The sequence below is a fragment of the Psammomys obesus genome, unplaced genomic scaffold (genome assembly GCF_907164565.1).
Source record: "Psammomys obesus unplaced genomic scaffold, mPsaObe1.curated_primary_1811, whole genome shotgun sequence".
In the NCBI taxonomy this organism is placed as follows: domain Eukaryota; kingdom Metazoa; phylum Chordata; class Mammalia; order Rodentia; family Muridae; genus Psammomys; species Psammomys obesus.
Window position 1 is genome coordinate 25,729,605 of NW_026596034.1, and position 21,316 is coordinate 25,750,920.

At 44.3% G+C, this 21,316-nt stretch overlaps 1 protein-coding gene across 5 annotated transcripts; it reads left to right on the forward strand.

Annotated features, from left to right (window-relative positions):
* The first annotated feature begins 743 nt into the window (after nt 1-743).
* Znf821 (zinc finger protein 821) lies at nt 744-20,891 on the forward strand. Of its 5 annotated transcripts, none has more exons than XM_055621315.1 (10): nt 744-1,009; nt 1,447-1,509; nt 2,009-2,248; nt 2,838-2,954; nt 4,346-4,462; nt 13,758-13,883; nt 17,178-17,326; nt 17,749-17,853; nt 18,999-19,165; nt 19,929-20,891. In XM_055621315.1, exons 5-10 carry the CDS (start codon nt 4,423-4,425, stop codon nt 20,581-20,583), a joined length of 1,242 nt encoding a protein of 413 aa, XP_055477290.1. In that variant the 5' UTR covers nt 744-1,009; nt 1,447-1,509; nt 2,009-2,248; nt 2,838-2,954; nt 4,346-4,422; the 3' UTR covers nt 20,584-20,891. The 5 variants fall into 5 exon arrangements, with proteins under 5 accessions (XP_055477290.1, XP_055477292.1, XP_055477291.1 ...); XM_055621317.1 differs by having other exon boundaries at nt 2,867-2,954; XM_055621316.1 differs by lacking the exon at nt 2,009-2,248.
* The last annotated feature ends 425 nt before the right edge of the window (nt 20,892-21,316 follow it).

The following is a 21,316-nucleotide window of genomic DNA, read 5'->3' on the forward strand; positions in this document are numbered from 1 at the left end:
GGACTGAAAGCTGGGCCTTCTAAAAGCAGGTTTCTCTTCCCGTGGCACTTTACTTCTCAAAGTAGGAGACACCTGAGAGGTAAGCTTGGGTTTTCCACCTAGAGAATGAGGGGAAAAGAGCGAGGACGACGGAGAAATAAGGAAGGGGACGATAACGGGAGTCGCGTTAGGAGGCAGTGAGTCTAGCCACGCTGGCTCAACCTTTCGAATACCTTTTAGACGGCAGCGAGGACCACCAGTTACCTAGGTCCTGTGTCTGTAACCATCCGGAAAGGCAAACACCCCAAATAAATCTAACCCTTTTCTGAGGTTCTGACTGCCGAACTCAGTCCCTCCCACGGCCGTGGGAGCTGAAGAAGCGGTGGGGCGGGTGGCTCAGGTTCAGCCTCGGAGAAGGGGAAACCTGCGGCGGAGCTGTGGTTGGGGCATGTGGGTTTTGTGGCTGAACTCGATGCTGGGATAGGAAGCCAGGGGAGATGACAGCTGAGCGGAGTTCGCCACCTGAGAAGGGGCGCGGAGGTGCCGAGGAAAGCCGCGGCGGCGCTGGGCTAGGGGTCTCCCGTTCCCGGACGCGGGCGGGGCCCCTCGGAACGCCAGCGATTGGACGCTCCCTAAGCCCCGCCTCCCCGGACCCTTTCCCCCGAGGCCCCGCCCACAACGCCAGGCGCGCGCCTCCGGAGCAGGGAGGGGTCGGGGCGGCGGCGGGCGGAGAGAGGTGAAGCTCTGGCACGCGCCCCACTCGCGGCGAGAGCGCGGACGGCGCGCTCCCGTCACCCGCGTCGCCATCTTTTTCCCCCTCCGTCCGTCTGTCTGCCGTTGGCTTTGTCTGTCTGCCGCGCCGCCCCTCGCCTACCCGCCGCCGGTGCGGCCCGCAGCCGCCCTCTGCCGGCCTGGGGCCCGGTCCCGGGGAGCCCCGGCCCGGCCAGCCCGAGCTGCGGCCGGGGTCCATTGTCCCGCGGTCTGTCTGTCCGGAGGCGGGGCCCAGGGACGCGGAGCGCCGAGGCTGCGGGTAAAGCGCCCCCGCGCCGGGAGCCAGCAGCCGGAGTAGCTCCCGCCGCCCCGCGCCGCCGCCCGCCTTTTGTCTGCCCGCTCCCGGGGAGGGGCGGGCTGGGTGCTGCCGCGGCGGGGTGCGGGCCTCGCGGGCCGGCGTCAGGCTGGGGTGGAGCTGGGGGAGGGGAGGATGGGCGTGGGAGAGCGGACTGGGCGGGGGGCCGGGGCGGGCGGAGGACCTACTAAATTTAGATTTCGGAGAAGGCTAAGTGGTCTGCGCGTAGGTCCGAGACGCCTCGGAGACTCCTGGCTCCAGTCTTGACACCACCTGGGGTTTACCTGTACCCCTGTTTGAAAAAGCCGGAGGGGCCGTCTCAGCTGATAGCACACCCGAGCTCCAGCCCCGGGGACAGTGAAACAGCTGTGTGACCACCTTTCTTCTCTCCCTTTTGGCAGATTCCCATCACTTGGATTCGGGCGAGTTTACGTTGCTTCGTGGGAACCTCACCAGAGCTGGAGGTGGGAATGCATCTTCTTTTCTAAAGGCTGGCCTTAAATAGAGGCAGGGATGGAGGGGGTCTGTGCACCCTCCCGAGGACTCTCTATTCTACAGATGACTAAACAAAACAAAAACCAAACAAATAAAAAACACCCTCCCTTTAAATGTAGCATCCCTTGTAGCTCAGATTCTCAGTTTACTGTTCCTCCCAGTTTCCTCCCAGCTGAAGATGTTCAGGCAGCTAGAGTTACATCCCTAGCTTAAGTTTCACATTTGGGCAGTGCTGAGAGCAAAAGGGACCGAGTGGCCTTTTGTACCGTTTGTTTTGTTTTAATAGGGTTTTGCCACCCATAAAACTAACCTCAGACATTGTGCTGTTTGGGTCAGGTGTGTCCTTCCAGTGCCGTTTGTCGGTTTCCCCCTCCTCTGGACTTTTTCTTCTAGTGGGTGTTTTAATTATTGTGGCTTGTCTTTGTTTTGTGGGAGGGAAGGTGTGTTTATTTTCCTTTGATCCCTCAGGTGTGAAGTCCCCTGAGGTACCATCTGGTCAGTTCCCCCACTGGGCCACTAGGAGGATCGTGAGAAAGCAGTGGACGCTGCTGCCCTGCTGGCTGTGCAGCCTTGTAGCCGCACATCCGTCATCTCTTCGCCGGGCAGCTTTAGTATTAAACCGTCGTCTTGCCAAGATGATCTAAATAAAGCCTGACTCACAGACTTTAGCGTCTCCATCTTAGAGCTCCGATTCCTGAACTTCAGAGGGTAAATGTAGATGAGATTTCATTTGGTTTTCGTTATACAGTAGAAAAGTGTGCAAAAATTTACATCTCATTCAGCTTTCGGCTTTGGGACTTCACAGACAGTAAAAGATCTAAAGTGTGCTATTCATCACAGTTTGCATTACAATAACTAGAAAGAAAAAACCAGGTGTAGTGATGCACACCTCTAATCCCACTAGTCAGAAGGCTGAGGCCAGACAGTGACTGAGCCCGGGGGTTCAAGGGCAAGACACAATATTGAAAAAGAGTAAGTCCGAGAAAGATGACCACCCTTGGCCACTGGGGATGTAACTTAGTTGGCAGAGTGCTTGGCCATTATGCCTACTGTGCACAGAGCTTTAGGTTCCAACCCCAGCACCATGAAAAACTGGGGATGGAGATACTTGCCTGTTTTCTCTTAAGGAAGGGGTATCAGAAATTCAAGACCCCCTAAGGATACAAGAGACTCATGTCTCCAAGGGGGAAAAAATGAAAAACAGAATACATAACCTTTGTATTGACATTAAATTGCTCTCTAAAATTGTTTTTTCTGTTTTACACATTAGGAGTTATTTTCCTTTTTTTAATTGAAGGTCTGAAAAGAACTGTGTTTGGTATGCAGATATGATAGAAGACTGCCTGAAAGCTGCTTCCTTTGCTACTTCCTGTGGAGGCCCGTCTTTGCCATTTGCGGTTTCTTTCTTCTTTTGGTAAGGGGAGGTAGGGTCTGATTACAGGTTTGAGGGCCTGTCTAGCTACATAGAGGAGTTAGTTGGCATTAGCAGGTGAGTCTTCATTAACTGGAATGCACAGTACAACTAGGAGTTTCTCTAAAGGAATTATATATTTCTATTTGAGTCCAGTTTAAGAAGGCAGGAACTGAATGGGGAATAACAAAATCCACATCCCTAACTGGCAGAAAAAAGACTCTTAACTCTTTTTTCATTTCACATTTGTTTACTGTGGTGTATATTTGTCTATCTTGTTTTGTGGTGTTGGGAATTGAACGCAGGGCCTGGCACATGCTAGGCAAATGCTCTGCCACACTATCATATCCCTAGTCCTTTGTCTTCTAAAGAAAAGGCTGTGGCTTCTGCAACTAATCCACTTTAGAATCTCTTACAGTGCTTATGGCTGAGCCAGTCTTGTAGTTAACAAGGAAGCTGACGGCTAAAGACTTTGCCAGAGCGGCAGATGCACAGCTCTGCTGTTCTTCTATGGGGAGCTTCTCTCTTTATTCCTCCCTGATCTCCCTGCTACATCGCAGAATTGAGAAAAGGCTATAAAATTGTGATCTTTGAATGCCTCTCTGGAACAAATGAGCAGGGCCAGTGGGTGTTCCACGTTGGAAGACTGAAGTAGTACTTTACAATGTGGCTGTCATCTGTTCTTGGGGTGAGAGCCTGTCTCATGAGGTGGAAGTTTGATTTGCGCTCGTGCCATCCTGCCAGCTGCCTGGCAGTATGCCTGCACTGCCAATAGGTGATCCTCTGCCACCTCTGAGCTCATCCCTTAGAGAGCTACCTAGAGGTGCAGACTGCATGCCTTGACTTCCAGCTGCACGTGGCAAGTCATTGTTACCTCTTTACTCTGCCCCACATCTGTGGGAGTAATCCCTTTAGCCCACAGTACTTCTTACCTTGATTGACTGAATTTGCATCCTGTTCTGTCCTGTGACCCTGACTGTGAGCATTTGGTAGTAGTCTGCATTCTAAAGACAGCTTTCGAGAAGTATTCTCATAAGCCCTCTACAAGTAGTCGCCTCAGCCAAGTGTGGTAACACACACCTGGAATCCCAGCACTCAGGGAGGCAGAGGTAGCTAGATTTCTGTGAGTTTGAGGCCAGCCTGGTCTATAAAGTGAGTCCAGGACACAAGGCTACATAGAGAAACCCTGTCTTGGAAAGAAAAAAAAAAGTTGCCTCTTAGGCTCCTTGGGACCTTAACATTGGGTTTAAGATTTATATACTCATTTCATTAGTTCAGTTATTTATAGCTGAATACATCCTCAAGATGTATTTTTTAAGGTCTTTACATCTCTAATTTTGTAATTTCTGGGGAAAATAATAGGCTAATTATTGCTTTTTTGTCTGTTTTGGCAGGTCAGCACCTTACAAGGAGGTGGTAACATATCCAGTGGTGAAACTGGGAAAGAGCAGAGCTTTTGGATCAGGGAAACATGTCCCGTAGGAAGCAGACAAATCCAAATAAAGTTCACTGTGAGTACTGGACTTTGTCTTTTGGAACCTGGGAAGATGAGGGTTGGAATGAAAGAGTAACCGAAAGGATGAGAGGCTCACACTCATTTGTGGAGGAGAAGAAAGGGTTAATGGTTTCCATATATGGATTTGAAGTATAAGTTCAAGGGTATATGCATTTAATTCATCCTTAATATTAACAATTGCAGGAAACTTATATGAAAATGTACTAGGTATCTAGCCGGGTGTGGTGGCGCACACCTGTAATCCTAGCACTTGGGGAGGCAGTGGCAAGTTTGGATCTCTGTGAGTTTGAGGCCAGTGTCGTCTACAAAACAAGTCCAGGACAGCCAAAGCTAAACAGAGAAACTGTCTGGAAAAACCAAAAAAAAAAAAAAAAAAAAGACTATAAAACAGTATAATATAACTATAATGCAGCTACACATACACACAGAAGAAACATAAAAATACAAGCTGCTGTATGCCAAACAGGGGGACTACAGACTATGTATACCACAGAAGTTAAAGAGTAAGGACACTTTCACTGGCTGGGGTAGCAATGGAATGCCTGATGGAATAGGCCCCCGACCATGAACTTAAACAGAGCTCTAGAGGGTAAAAGTGGGTTTGAACAGAAGGAAGGAGACTGCATGTGATCTGTTAGAGAAGGAGACTTCCTCAAGCAGAAGTTTCATTTAGCCAAAGTCACAGGCTGTGTGACCCTCAGTAAGACCCCATCCAACTAATTTCCAACTTTTGAAAAAGACTAAAGAAAAACTTAAGCAGTGTAAAAAATCAGTGTAGGAAATCATCAACAACAGAAAGCTTATACCAGTGTAATAGGACAAGGAGCCAAGTTCCAGCCCCTTCAGGCAGCAAACTTGGCAGCTTTGGCCACATGGTTCTGGCTTTAGAGTCAAGGATATACACAGGGATTGTGGAATCTCCCTCCTCAGCTAAGGACAGCCGCTGAGATCCAGGCTGTGTCTTCTACATAGTGAGGAACAGCAACAAAAACAACAAAACAAGGGCTGGGAGGTGACTCCGTGGGCAAGGCGCTTGTTATAAAAGCAGGAGGAAGTGCAGGTCCCCAGCACCCATGTGAATGAAAATAAAGTAAAAACAAAACCAAAAATGAGATGAGAAGACCAATGAGGTGGCTCAACAGGTAACCTGCTTTGAATACCAACATGGTAGGAGGAAAGAACCAACTCCTGCAAGGGGTCCTTTAGCCTACAGACATTCAGTATTTGCTCTATGCCTCTCTCAAACATACACACACACACACACACACACACACACATAAACATAATACACTTGGAAAAAAAAAAAGGTAGGTGTAGAGGATGATTTTGTAATCTCCATCCTGGAGTAGAGTCAGAGACAGGAGGATTCTGGAGACTTGATGGCCAGATAGTCTGGCTGACACAGCAAGCTTTAGTTTCAGTGAAATACCCTGTCCAAAAAAATAAGATAGAGAGCACAAGAGAAAGACATTGACCTGCGGCCTCTACACATATGTACATACATATACACCAAACAAAATAATTACTATCAAATTTAGGATAATTTTTCTCTAATCTGGGTAGAGAAGCATTCTTAACTGAATGTTCATAAAATAGATGCATGACAGTTATGAAGGATTAATTGAATAAAGTACAGTACCAGCAGCAGATGAAGAAAATTCAGAGATACACATGATCTTTCTGTGAAGGGCTTTACACATGGTAGACAGCTACTCTGTCTCCCAGCTATAGCCCCACCCTGTAAGACTTTCTTTTTAAAGCAGTAAGTAAGCAAAAATACTAGAATATGGATAGATTATGCAAGAAATTAAGATGACTGAATTTTATTTGAAACAGTGTGACCCAAGAAGTTATGATAACTGTGACATCTTTCATTAATGCTGTTGAGTAGCAGACATTTGTTACCATAGATTTAAAAGGTATGGCCTAATAAATGTTTATCATTAGGCTGTAATTACTATGGCGGTATTATCAAACTCGCTCTCGATGCCTGTTGTATTTTATAAAATAGCCTTTACCCTGGGGCATTGCAGACATTAACTCTAAACTAACTTTACCTCCCACCCATGGTCCCAAAATACTTATCAGTGTTCTCCATCTCCTCCATGCTGCTCTGGCCAAGTGTTCCTTCCCCACACAGGTCATATGGCACTGGTCCATGTCCTTTTCTAATCCTTTCTTTTTTTTTTTTTTTTTTTTTCTCCCTTTCCTTGTGGTCCCTCGACCTCAGGCTGTGAACTCCAAACTCCATTTCCCTTTTGCTTTTAGAACTTAAGTATACCCTAGGCATCTTATACCTGGGTTTTTACATTTGTTATGGCTGTCTTTGCCCTGTCTCTTTTTCAATATGGAATGGGCAGCTATTCCTGTATAGCCAAACTTTATATAAACTTCCTTATACCCTTAGAGTTTAAGCATTTCCTAGGCATCTTGTACTTGGGTTTTTACATTTGTTGTGGCTATCTTTGCCTTGCCCCCTTTTCATATGGGATAGACGCTTTTACCTTTTAAATATATGAATTGTAGTCTTTGAGTTTTTAGGACTTAACTAGACTGGCCTGTACTTTGCTGCCTGTATATAGTCCCCTGCGTGTGTGGGTTTTTTTGTTTGTTTTTGCCTTAGGCATGATCGACGTTTGTTCCCTGTGAAAATGTCTCACGTTTAAAGGAATAAGCTGGTGGACAGAGAAGTGTGACATCATCTCTCCTTACATAAACCTAAGACTGGTGTGAATCCAACCTTTTAGATCAGTAAAGACATATCACCCATTATTAAAAAAAATAACTTAACATAGTAATTAACCTTAAGAAAAAGTTTGTGCCAATGAGTTCTAGGGTCTTCCCCACTTTTTTTTTCTAATCGATTTAATGTGTCCAGTTTTATGTTGAGGTCTTTGATCCACTTGAACTTCAGTTTTATGCAGGGTGATAAGTATGGATCTATTTTCATTTTTTTACATGTAGACATCCAGTTAGACCAGCACCATTTGTTGAAGATGGTGTCTTTTTTCCATTGAATGGATTTGGCATCTTTGTCAAAAATCAGGTGTCCATAAGTGTGTGGATTTATGTCAGGGGGATACAAAGTGAGTAAAGTGTAATTAATAAAGAAAAAAAAAAAAAAGAAAAAGTTTGTGATTTTGAATCCTAGACTGTCTTTGTAAGTAGCTAATCAGCAGGGGTTTTCTGCCCTGACTTTATTGTAGGCTAATCCAGAACTCAGAGATCTGTCTGTTGTGTGATTAAAGTCATGTACTGGCATCCTCCTGTTGAAATATTTCATCTCAAATCCATATCATTATAACTCAAAACCTTTAAACAAAAATAAAGCAAGGAAACAAGAAAATCTAAATTTTAGGCCAGTTGTGCCAATTTAGGCATAACAAGCAAAGCCTAGTTTATCATTTTTGGAATCTGGACATTGCTATATTGTATTGGCTGGCCCTTTCCGGCCAGCCCTTTCCAGAAAGAGCTGACAAACATCTTACAGCCAGAGCTTTGAATTCCAGCCTCTATCAATCTAGTTAATTATTGGGAAGAGTGCCCTTTCTGTTGTCCGTAACTTAGTATTCCATCCCTGACTTTCTCCCCACTTTCTCCTTGAGCTTTTGTAGGGAGGGCACTGTGATCACCATTAAACACATTGCAATTAGGTCCGTAATAACAACAACCAAAACAAAGCCAGAAAAGAGCCAAGCGCTCTTACTGTTTTAAGTCTGGACGTGTTGAATGAGATAGATGCGTCTCTGAGAGTTGTTACTCTGGAATAGGAAGATTTCCAAGGCTGCTTAATGTAAAGGTGACTGATTTAGGAAGATTTAAAAGTTGCTGCTGAAACAGATGTAATATGCCTGAATATAAAGAGGACAGAGGCGGTGATTTATAATCACCCACCACAGGTTCTCCAGAGACTGAGTAAAGTGTAAGGGTGACAGCACAATTATACTAAACAGGGACCCAGCAAAGCTTGAGTGGCCTGTGCCTGTGTCTACATAGCTTGTATCTATTACGTACATCTCCTCCCACCACAGACAACTAAAGCCAAGACAAACTGGGCTGGTACTGGAGTTGGAATTTTATTTTACTTTTCATTTTTCATTTATGTGTATGGGTGTTTTGTGTATATGTCTGCACTGCATGCATTTCTGATGCCTACAGAGGCCAGAAGGGGCATCACATCCCGTGGAAGTGGATTACAAAAAGTAGGTGTTGAGATTGAGTCTTTGGAACAGCAGCCAGTGCTCCTGGTCACTGAGTCATTCTTTTAGCCTCTGAGTTATAGATGGTTGTGAGCCACCATGTCGGTGCTGGGAATCAAACGGGGTCCACTGAAACCACTGGCAGGCTATTTACTTGGATTTTGTATCTAAATCAGACAGCCCATTCCCATTTCCTTAGATTCAGTGCAAAATTTTAGAATAAGAACCCAGAACTCCTCATCAAGAAACTGCTGCCGAGTTGAAACCTGTGTTACAGACATTCTGCCTACCTGTTTTCCCACTTCTCCCCTTTCTGAGTGCAAGTATCAACTGTCCGGAGAATTTGAAAAATATAGTCCTTTGTCTGCTCATGTTTCAGTGCTAGAATCCAGGAAGCCACCAGGAAAAAAAGCTTTCCTCAAGACACTGGCTCTCAGGTTGCAGATACTGAGAGTGGAGAGCTGCGGCTGGAAGCTTTTCAGGTGTAAAAGCGTCCAGGTCCTTTCCTTTCTGAGAAGCCAGTGGGTGCTGTCTCCGTTCATGCTGCTGGCCTTCCTGGCATGCAACTGCTGCTCCTATAGATAGCACCTGGGCTGCTCAGAGTGCCAGCTAGGAAGGAGTCTGAAGCACCTCCTCCCAGTATTACTGCTCTTTCTGAATAAGACATCTGCTCAGAGAACATGTTGACTGAGTACTTTCAGGCAGCCCAGAACTGCATATATTAAACTGTACCAAGGACCTACGGGAAAAACAGGGTAAAACTTTTGTCCTTAGAAGACTTTTACCTTGATCTTTTCATCTTTTTTTCAAACTGGCCTTGTTCTTGACTAGTCTGCAAATCCCTAGGCAAAAGTGAGATACTCTTTGCATTTCAAATGTAAAGAAAGAAAAGAGAGAGAAGTGTACCTGGATTTTATTGTAAAACTTGACTTCACTAGGCACATAAATGCCCACATTTAATAGGAAGGCAACCCTGCATAAATATCTGTGAGCTAAAGACTTTTAGCTCATTCTAACAGTCACAAGACAGAAGTAAGAATTCTACATTATAAAAATAGGCAATTCTACAACATTTCATCACTAGTAATCTATATACTTAGACATATAACATTTTTAAAGTTCTTACATGTGTTTATTTTGTGTATGGGGGGGAGGGCATGCTACAGCACACACATGTTGATCAGAGGATAGCTTCCGACTGTGGGTTCTAGGAATTGCACACAGACATGATGGAAAGTGCCTTTATCCACTGAGCCAGCTTACCAGCCCCAGGGAAACATATTCTTAACAGCTTCTACTACCTTCTCCCCAAAGGATAATTTATACAGTTGGATATGGAGATTAGGTAAAAGTAACTACTAGGAAAATCATTTATTCTTCTTAATGAAGTTTGATAAAATCACCTGTAAGATTTAAAAACACACATATATATTGTTTAATGGTGCTATTTAAAATAGGAACAGCCTTAAAGAACAATATTTATTTTAGGCTTTTTCATAGTCAGTAATGGAATAAAAGAACAGTATTTCTATATTACTGAGAAAATTATGTGTCTCAAGTTCCCTGAGATTGCCAGCAAGAATCTTAGGGAAGTCACAGTGAAGAGATTCCATTCTGTTCTGTAAAGGTTGGAATAGTTAAACTTATTAGAATTCTGAGTTCATGTCGATAAAGATTACACTGAATTACTGGCTCACTTTGCTTTTAGATATCTTTTAAAGTTTAATGTCTATGGATGTTTTGCCTTGTGTGCCTGGTACCCACAGAGGCCAGAGGTGAGCATTGGATCTCTGGGAACTGAAGTTTATGGATGGTTGTGAGCCACCTTGTGGGTGCTGGGAATCGAACCTGGATCCTCTGGAAGGATGATCAGTGCTTGTAACCACTGAGCCATCTCTCTAGATTCCTTTTAGATATCTATTAGGGCAGTGTGACAGGAAAAATTGTATGTTCACTTCTGGCAGTAACTAACATTTACAGTACATGCCAGTATAAAATTTATTCCTTAATGCCTGGTTTGTCTCTGGCCGTTGGGTCTGAAAAGTGTAGAGGAATTGCAAACCATTACAGGTACTTTTGCTGTTTCAGTGGAATCAGTGTGAAGAAGTAAAATGCTTTTGCAGAGCAGAAAGCACTCTGCACAGTTGACTCTTTGCCTTCTCATAATTGATGCATGACTAGTAACTTATAGCACATGTGCTGCTTCAGAAGTTGTGAACACAGGCTGGGCACAGTGGTGCATACCTTTAATCCCACCAATCAAAACAAACAAACCAACAAAAAAGTGAATAGACGCAAAGTAACTAATTTTTCCTTTTCTTGAAGTCTGTATACCTAGGAATACATTTTAACATTCCTTACCCACAGGATGAGTCATAACTGCAATAATGTCAGTTTCTCTAACCCAGCATGATGACTCCTGGCAATGTTGTCAGAATTACTTTTTTTTCCTTTTGTTACACTGTGGTCTTGAAAACATTATTTTGATGATTGATATTTCGATATGAAGATAACAGCAGCACTATGATCAGAGCCAGTCTGTCACACAGAGACAAGTATTTGTTGTGAACAGACTGACTGTGAAACCCTATAACATGAATTCATACCTCTGGTGGCAGCACATGCAAAGTCTGGACTTTAGGGCATAGGGTTATAGCTCAGTGCTAAAAGTCTGCTTTTAGCATGTACAAAACCTTAGGCTTAATCCCTGTCCCAAGAGAAACAGACACTGAAGATGAAGAAAAGGAACCCAGAAAAGACAGTGTAGTTGTTAAGACTTCAACACTTCATTTCACTATAGACCTTAATTTTCTTTTTTTTTTAATTTTTTAAAAATTTTTATTAATTACAGTTTATTCACTTTGTAATAAACTCCCTCTCCCAATCCCACCGTCCCTCTTCCCTATTCGTGTCCCTCTCCCAGTCCACTGATTAGGGAGGTCTTCCTCCCCTTCCCTTTTATCCTAGTCTATCAGGTCTCATTATGACTGGCTGCATTGTCTTCTTCTGTGGCCTGGCAAGGCTGCTCCCCCCTCAGGGGAGGTGATCAAAGAGCAGGCCAATCAGTTCATGTCAGAGACAGTCCCTGTCCCCATTACTATGGAGCCCACTTGGATACTGAACTACCATAGGCTACCTCTGTGCAGGGGTTCCAGGCCATCTCCATGAGTGGTCCTTGGCTGGAGTATCAGTCTCAGAAAAGACCCCTGTGCCCAGACTTTTTGGATCTGTTGCTGTCCTTGTAGAGCTCCTGTCCAGGTCTTACTATCTCTCACTTCTTTTCATAAGATTCCATGCACTCTTCCCAATATAGGATAAACATACTAAAATCTGTACAGCTAAGGAAGCTAATCAGGAAGGAGGACTCTGACTAAGACGCTCAATCCCCATTCAGAAAGGCAAAGAGGGTGGACATCGGAGGAGGGAGAAAACAGGGAACAGGACAGGAGCCTACCACAGAGGGCCTCTGAAAGGCTCTACCCTGTAGGGTATCGAGGTAGATGCTGAGACCTTAGTTTTCTTACATTTATGTTTAATTATGTGTTTGTGTGTTTATGTACACAGAGTGTAGGTACTTGTATTCCCTGGAGCTGGAGTTATAGGCAGTTGTAAGCCTCTAACATGGGGACTAGGAACCAAATTCTGCAAGAACAATACATACTCTATTGCTGAGCCATCTCTCCATCACCTTTGGCTATCTTCTTAATAACATATAGGTAATGTAGGTATTTGGTAGTTAGAAAGGTAGGTAAGTAGGAATACCTACCATATAGAGAATCAAAGTCGGGGGACCAACAAGATGCTACATGGGCAAAAGTGCTTATTGTGTAAGCATTATAACCTGATAACCATCAATCCCCAGAACACACAAATTGTCCTCTGTCCTCCATATATTCACCATGGCACATCTATACCTCCTATACACAAATAATAAAGTTAAATTTTAAAAAGAGAAGGTGAGGACCATACAGTACTTATAAAGACTATCACATAGTAACTGTAGTTGGTGTTTAGTGCTTAGCATATACTTTATTTGCTAAATAAGTAATTTACAAATAAGGATTATTTGCCCGGTGAGTTACCAAGTAAATCACATAGAGCTGACCCCCTCAACACTGACCAAGGAACAACTCCCATATAATTGTACTGTGTCTCCTAAATCTTAACCTGTTTACTGTCCTTTCCCTTCTCAGTAAGAAAAGGCCTGATCTATAAACATTTCCCTGGGGCTTTGATTATTTCCTCTTGCTGGCCGGGGAATCGGGCCTGTAGTAGTTTCCATTCTTACTGAGATAAGAGAAACCTATCTCTCTCTTCTCTCTGTGCCTAGTTTGCTGGAAATTAAACAGCACTTGCAGGTTAATTCTTCAGTAACACGGCTCTCAGGCAGAGCTCATGAAAAGTAAATGTAAAATCAGGCATGGTCCAGGGCTTCTGGACACTTTATACAAGTCAAAGGCCACAGTGACCCAGGAGACTAGATAAGTAGTATTTGCTGTAGGTTAGTTGGTGTGTTTCCGTGAGTTAGAATATGATCTGCTCTCATCTTCCCTTCCTGTCTGCTACATGTTTATCGTGCTAATTGACAGACATTAGAGAAAGGCAGGAAGAAAGTCCAGAACGTATCTTGGAATGGGTGTTGAAAAAAGCTGGGATTGGAGATTCAGTTAGAAGGATTACCTGAAGCTTTTGGGTGTAGAACAGCATAAATTAGGGTTCTGATGGTGTAACTTAAAGGAATACAAAATTTTGCCCGGTCTATTGCCCTGCCTCCATCCCACCACTTTTCCTCTGTCTTTCCAATCCTGATGGAAGGCTGCAATGAATTGAGACTCTGCAATTAAGTTTGTAAAGTAGTGATTAATCACCTTTTCAAGGGTCAAGAATAGGGAGATTTAAGAGAAGCTAACTGCCCAGGAAGAGCAGTTCCACCCAGAAGCTGCTGGAGGTAGCAGCATGGCTTGGAGATGAATGACTCTATACAGGGTACCTACCTGCCTCCTACCTTTGACTAGTCTGACCTTCCAACTAGTTTGCCTAGGCATGTACTGCCCACCTGGTGGCCTGACTGTTTTTCCTTGTGACCACCAGGGGATCAAGTATTTGCTGGGCTAGAGGAGCAAGCCCGACAGGCGATGATGAAAACTGATTTTCCTGGAGACCTTGGCAGTCAGCGACAAGCTATCCAGCAACTAAGAGATCAGGACTCCAGTAGCAGTGAGTTCTGCACCTTCTGGTAATGACTCAGGGCAATGGGAGAGGAACTAACAGACTGTGTGCTCTGGGGGTTGTGCGTGGGGGTTGGGAGGAAGAGCTAAGAAGATGTGTGGGTGTCCAGGGTCTGAGTTTGTTTATTCAGACATGGGACAGGCTGGCATATTGATCTTATAATTCATGGACTGTAGTAGTTGGCACAGTGCCATATACAGATAGGCTTGTGATTGTGATATAGGACTTTGTGTTCAGACCCCTGTGGGCCAGGTAAAAGAAAAAAAAGCCTTTGCTTTAGGTCTATTTATTTATTTGTAATTAATGGAATATAAGAGTGGCATTTATGAATTTTTCCTGGAGGTCCTAGTTTTAGTGTTGTACAGATTTGCTTAGTGATAAGATTATGTAGCATATTAAATGCTGAAGTCCAGGTTTTCCCACACCAAAGCCCGTACTAGATCTCTGTGTAAGTTCTTACAAGTTAAGGCTCATAGATTGTTTGGTCCATAAATCTGCCTGAACAGACTCACTTTGAGCTATGTTACTTCCCAGGAAGATACCTATACTTTCCTGATCTTCCTCATTTGATATTTGTTTTGTTTGTTTGTTTGCTTTCTGAGACAGGGTTTCTCTGGGGAGCCTTAGTGGTCCTGGGCTTGCTTTGTAGACCAGGCTGGCCTCGAACTCACAGAGATCCACTTGCCTCTGCCTCCCTGAATGCTGGGATTACAGCTATGTGCCACCGTGCCCAGCTTGATACTAGGTTTTTTTATTTATTTATTTTTTTAAATTAAATGTCAATTTGGAGTGAAATTTCTATTTGTTTGTTTGTTTGTTTGTTTTAACCAGTTGAAACCTTGGGGAGATCAAAGAGAAGAGAGACAGAGAGTGTACGTGTTCTGAACTCAAAAGAGAGTTGTACAGTTTTTCCCAAACTAATAATTAAGCAATAGCAAGCATACAGACACAACATAACACATACACACACACTAACAACTAGTAAGGTAGGTACAAAGAAATGAACCCTAGAATTTCTAGGAAAACTGTGGGACACAGCAGTATCTTTCTTTTTTCCTTTTTTTTTTTTTTTTTTTTTTTTGAGACAGAACAGTTTGTTAACAGATAAAGAGTAGACATCTAGTAGGCTACTGTTCTAAAAAAAAAAAAAATAGTTGTACCATCCTTCTAGACAGCATACTTTAAAAAAAAAAAAGTTCCTGCAATATTCAGATAATTGACAATTTACAAACGTTTATTTTGTGCATGCCTTAGATTAAGCCTACAAGTCTTCTATACTGGATGCTGGTGAGAAGATATAGTGTGATTTAGTCTGGGCTGACCCTTCACAATTGAGATGGATTAAAGTGAAAGCAAGCTTTAATGAACACACACTATACTTTTCAGCACCCAAGTGAAGTCTACACATGACTGATAATCTAATATAGACCTGTATACTCACCAGCGGGTGATGTCGTAGGCATATGTCAGTAAAGGAAATTTAACCCAGTGTTGTCCAGAAATAAATAATCTTATATTGTACATTTAGAAAACATGCAAAATAGTAGGGAGATGAGTAGCTCTGTCAGCAAGAAATGAATCTTGCTGTTGAGACTCCTTACAGTAGCCTTAGGAGTCCAGAATCCATGCAGGAATGAGAGGGCTATTCCCTGACCGACTGCCAGCTTCCGCTGGTGTGACTTCCTGTGCGACCTGTAAAGCACCTCATTTGTTATTGTGGAGTTTGGCTTCCCCTCAGTCAGTTTTTCCCCCTTTATTTTACAAAATGAGGACAAAATCAGCTCACACAAACCTTGCAGATTCAATAGCCACACATAGATTACCCCACAATCATGTTCTTCCTCACCAAACTAAAACAGACCCACTTACTAATGTCTAAAGTGAATAATGACACTTTCCCCCACTTCTTTCACATTTAGTTACCCATTAGATAAACCAACAAACCATCTGAAACAGTGAATTTATTAGTTTAAAATGTGCATTACCTAGTGGATTAAGAACAAAGTGGACACCTGGGCATGGTGGTGTATGCCTTTGATCCCAGCACTTATGGGGCAGAGACAGGCAGTTCTCTGAATGTGAGGTCAACCTGGTCTACCTAGAGAGTTCCAGGACAGCCAGGGCTACACATAGGGAGAGGGAAGGAGAAAGAGAAGAAGAGAGAGGAGGAGGGGGAGAAAGGGAGAGAGAAAAAAAAAAACTTGGGAAGGAATTTGAGGCAGGAGGATTATGTCAGGATTTTTGAAACTAGCCTTTGTTGCCCAGTAAAACCATCTCAAGAAATCGGGGTTGGGGTTAGGGTGTAAACTTGGACACCTTCCACCCTATAAAAATAAACTGCTCAAGGTTGATGCTCTGATAATTGTACTTTTCTACTGGAATGTATAGCCCTTTTCCTATAAATTGGCATAACTTTAAACTAGTTTATTCTTATATCCTTAAGAGGAAATAGCACTGTTATTATTTCTGCAAGTGTGTATTGATATTTGTTGTGAGAGAAGAGATTAGTGGCCTGGGGGGGGGGGCGTGTAGAATTGTTTGTGATAGCATAAAGAAATTGTGCAGATGGCTGTAGAATAATAAACTCAGAGGTGTTGCTAAGTCATAGGTTTGTTTTGGGAGTGAGTTTGGTGTGATGTGCTTGGGGAGGTACCATCTCAAGTGTAAGATATTTGAGAACCATGAATAAGAATAATTCTTTTGCCACGCATGGCAGTACATGCCTAGAATCACAGCACTTGGGAAACAGGCAGGAGGATCAGAAATTCAGAGTCATTCTTAAATACATGGTGAAACTGAAGCCAGCCTGGGCTGCATGAAATCTGTTTCATAAACAAAAACAGGTTTTGTTTTGTTTTTTTGTTTGTTTGTTTGTTTTGATTTTTTCGAGACAGGGTTTCTCTGTGTAGCACTGGCTGTCCTATACTTGCTTTGTAGTCCAGGCTGGCCTCAAACTCAGAGTTCTGGGATTACAGGGGTGACTCATCATGCCTGGCTTAACAACAGTTATTTTTATGGTAATGTAGAAGGCTAGTTACCTTTTTTAGTACAGATGTGCCTCACAGTTTTTCTGTAGTATGTATATGGCATAATGAATGGTAGTCACAGATGGTTTCCATTCATCCATTCAGCCCACAAAGCACTGATGTAAACTATTACCTGAAGTCTGAAAATTTTTTTTTTTTTTTTTTTTTCCATTGTAGCTGCAAACTCTCAAGTAGATAGCAGCTCAGGATTTGTTCCTGTAAAAATCAGAACAAGTGACCAGTTTATGTGTTCCAGGTGACAGTGAAGGTGACGAAGAGGAGACCACACAAGATGAAGTATCTTCCCACACATCAGAGGAAGATGGTGGGGTAGTCAAAGTGGAGAAAGAATTAGAAAATGCAGAACAGCCCGTTGGTAGTGGGAATGAAATAGTAGAGCATGAGGCAAGTGGCAAGCAGTCTCTTCATGCCAGCTTTCTTTCCCACCCCACCCCAACACTCCTAAAAGCTCTCGCTTCTTTCCAAGCAGAGTAGTCACCTTAGCGAAGTGAGAACTCCTCCAGGGAGCACGCAGGTTTAAGTCAGAGTCAGATTGTCCTGTGGAACCAGCTTCCAACTCAATTGTTTCCTGAGTATTCATATAAGGAGCATGCAGAAGGGAAGCTAACCCTTCCCTGCAGAGCCCAGGGTCATCAGGGTAGAGAGCCTTGAAGATTGAAGACATTTGCTTTCTTTCAAACAGTATTTTCCTCTTCAGTCTCCAGTGGGAACCTCAGACTAACACATGGTGTAGATCTCTATAGAGGTGGGATGGGGAAGAGACTAGTGAGGAATGTTCATGACTTGCCTGTTTGGTGAATTTGCAGGTCACAGAAAACCTAAATTCTGACCCCTTGCTTGAACTCTGCCAGTGTCCCCTCTGCCAGCTAGACTGTGGGAGTCGGGAGCAGCTGATTGCACACGTGTACCAGGTATGGAATGGGTGGGAAGGGGCTCTGGGACCGAGTGCCAGCAGCTCAGAGCTCAGGCGCTGCAGTGGTCTGGCCTCTGGCTGTTGCTTTCTACCCTCAGAGCATCTTAGAAAATAATGGTCTGAGTTCCCAGTCATTCACACTATGGAAATTAAGTACTTCAATCTTCTTTTAGTAAGTTATTCATTCCATTCTGTAGTGAATAGAAACTGACTTCTGTTAACAGTGATAGCTTTTAAAGGTAGGGTAAGGCTAATAACATAAATCACATAATGTGAGCCAGCAAGCCTGATGACCTGTGTACAATCCCCAGGACCCACACAGAGGAGGGTGAGAACTGACTGCCACTTGTTATCCTCTGACCTGTACACACACATACTGTGGCATGCACAGGCATGCTGCAGGCACACAAAATAATTAAAATGCAAAAGGACATATTCTGAGGTGTCAGTGAAAGTACAAACAAAGGAAACAAAGCAACCAACTTTTCACCCTAATCCAACCAAGAGTATAGCTGTTCCTAGTGGTCTACGTTTATGAGACAGCAGTACACAGCCCAGGTTGTACCAGGCTCTGTGGACTGTACCCATAAAGATGGGTGAGTCCTTAGAAGTATTTCTTCGGAAGACTGTGGAAAAGCAGGCCATGAATTCCTGTTAAATGCCACTGTTCTCATCTAACTACGTCATTGTACTCTAGGTTTCTCTTGTAGCCTTGGCTGCCCTGGACTCACTTTGTAGCCCAGGCTGGCCTCAAACTCAATGATCTGCCTGCCTCTGCCTCCTGAGCGGGACTACAGGTGCACCACCACCACCAGGCTCATTTGCACTTGTATCTGCACAGTATGAGCCAGGGAAGCTAAGATTATCAAGAGCATGAATCCCTGTCAGACTCTGAGGAGGGCTCTGGACCCCTATTACTCCTCAAGCCATTCATGTGTCCCAGAATATGGCCAGAAGCATGGTAATAAAGTCTTAGCAATGGTCTGAATGGCTGAGCTCATCTGGAAATACACTAGCCATCAGGCTGAGATTTTTCCAGGAGTTAAGGAATAGCTGGAAGTCCCTCAGTCTGAGGGAAGAAAAGAAGGGGTGCAGATGTCCTGGAGGCAACACAAACTCACAGATGAAGGCTTTGTCTTACAGCATACTGCGGCAGTGGTGAGTGCCAAGAGTTACATGTGCCCTGTCTGTGGACGGGCGCTTAGCTCCCCAGGATCTTTGGGTCGCCACCTCCTAATCCATTCGGAAGACCAGCGGTCTAACTGTGCTGTGTGTGGAGCTCGTTTCACCAGCCATGCCACTTTTAACAGGTTAGTAGAACACCTAACCATGCGCTAACAGCCAGGTACTGGGTATAAGAGCTGCTTTCCCAGGTAAAAAGAAAGGCCAGAGATGAGTAATGCAAATGAGCTGATAGAACAATCTAGAAATACAAGTAATGAGACTAGAGATAGGTAGACAGTATGCACTAGATAGCCCTCAAGGGAAATGAATTGCTTTTCTTTCCCTATCAGAATATTTCCAATTAGAAAGTGATGCAGAGACATGCAAGAACACTCATGATAAAATAGACATCCGTTGCACTATTCAGAGGATCTGCTGTAAGGGCACACTCTGCTGTGTTCTGGGAAGACTGAAACATTGTCCTCACCCCATTGCCTTGTGCATGCAATGCACAAGCTGCTTTTCCTTATGGGCGGGGCCAGGTAGGAGGAGGTAAGGCAGTGGACTGTATCTGCATGAAGGAAACCACCTCCAAGCTCTTTCGTTCACACAATAGGCCTAGGCCTGCACAGTGCTAAGATAAGTGCCATTCTGACTTTGCCTTGTAGAGGTTATTCTGGGTATGTTTTAATGGCAGATGGTTCAGTTTCTAATTCAGAGTGAGCCTTAAAACTTAGTAGATACTCTAGTCCAAAGAAGAGAAGGGGGTCATCCAAGTATTCGTACCAACCCTCACAGTGGTGGATTTGGAACAGCTTGCCTAGTAGTTAAGGAGTAAGTCAGTTACAGATAGCTGAAGCTTGCTACAGGGAAATACAATACTAACCATCAAAAGTCTTTGCTTTCCAGTGAGAAACTTCCTGAAGTACTTAATATGGAGTCTCTACCCCAAGTCCATAGTGAGGGCTCCTCCAGCGCTGAAGGAAAGGACATTGCCTGCGCTCCTCCAGTGTACCCTGCTGGAATTCTGCTTGTGTGCAACAACTGTGCTGCGTACCGCAAGCTACTGGAAACACAGACCCCCAGTGTGCGCAAGTGGGCCCTTCGGCGACAGAACGAGCCTTTGGAAGTACGGCTACAACGACTTGAACGAGAACGCACAGCCAAGAAGAGTCGGCGAGACAATGAGACCCCAGAGGAGCGGGAGGTAAGACGCATGAGGGACCGTGAAGCCAAGCGCCTACAGCGCATGCAGGAGACAGATGAGCAGCGAGCTCGCCGGCTACAGCGAGATCGTGAGGCCATGAGGCTGAAGCGGGCCAATGAAACCCCAGAGAAGCGGCAGGCCCGACTCATTCGAGAGCGAGAGGCTAAGAGGCTCAAGAGGAGATTGGAGAAAATGGACATGATGTTGCGAGCCCAGTTTGGACAGGACCCTTCTGCCATGGCAGCCTTAGCAGCCGAAATGAACTTCTTCCAGTTGCCTGTGAGTGGAGTAGAGTTGGACAGCCAGCTTCTGGGGAAAATGGCCTTTGAAGAACAGAACAGCAGCTCTCTGCACTGAACCACACCCTCCTGCCTGACCTCCCATCCATTCCAGCTCACAGGGATTGGTGCTGCAGGCACCCAGGAGGCCACAGTCCTTGCTTGCCACAGGCAGGTCCGGGTTGGCTGCAGGGAAACCTGTGCACCCTCTGCATGTGGGAACAGGATGGGGTCAGGAGGGACCTGGCTCAGTGCAGCTCTGGACAAGGGAGCAGGCACTCCAGAAACCTGGACTTTTTAGCCAGCAGTGGCAAGCCAGGGTTATAGGACTGTAGGACCCAGTACAGTCCATGAAGCTGTGAGGGCAAATAAATTAATTTTATCTTTCCTGGCCCTTGGCTCTTTTGTCTCATTTCTGTCTCATCCAATGATGTGTGTGGTAGGAGAGTTTGACTGGGACTTTTAGGTAATGACTTTTAATGGCTTTTTCTTTTCTGAAGCAGAGTGCTCTTCAACTTGGATTATCCAAGCAAACAACTAGTGATTGATAGGTCATCAAGTCATCCATGATAAAGGCTGGAGCAGAACAACTCACTCTTGCAGTGTGGCTGCCAAGATCTGGAGAGGACAAGAGCCACTCACTTCTGTGTCTGTGCTGGTATAGGAATAAACACAGACCTTTCCTTAGCTGTCTCAAAGCTTATGCAAAGTTTGGATATTTACAGATCCTGGGGTCTAGAAGGATATACCCTAGTTAATTTGTTGCCAGGAATGTGGATCTCTTCCAATGTAACAGGGCTATTCAGACTCCT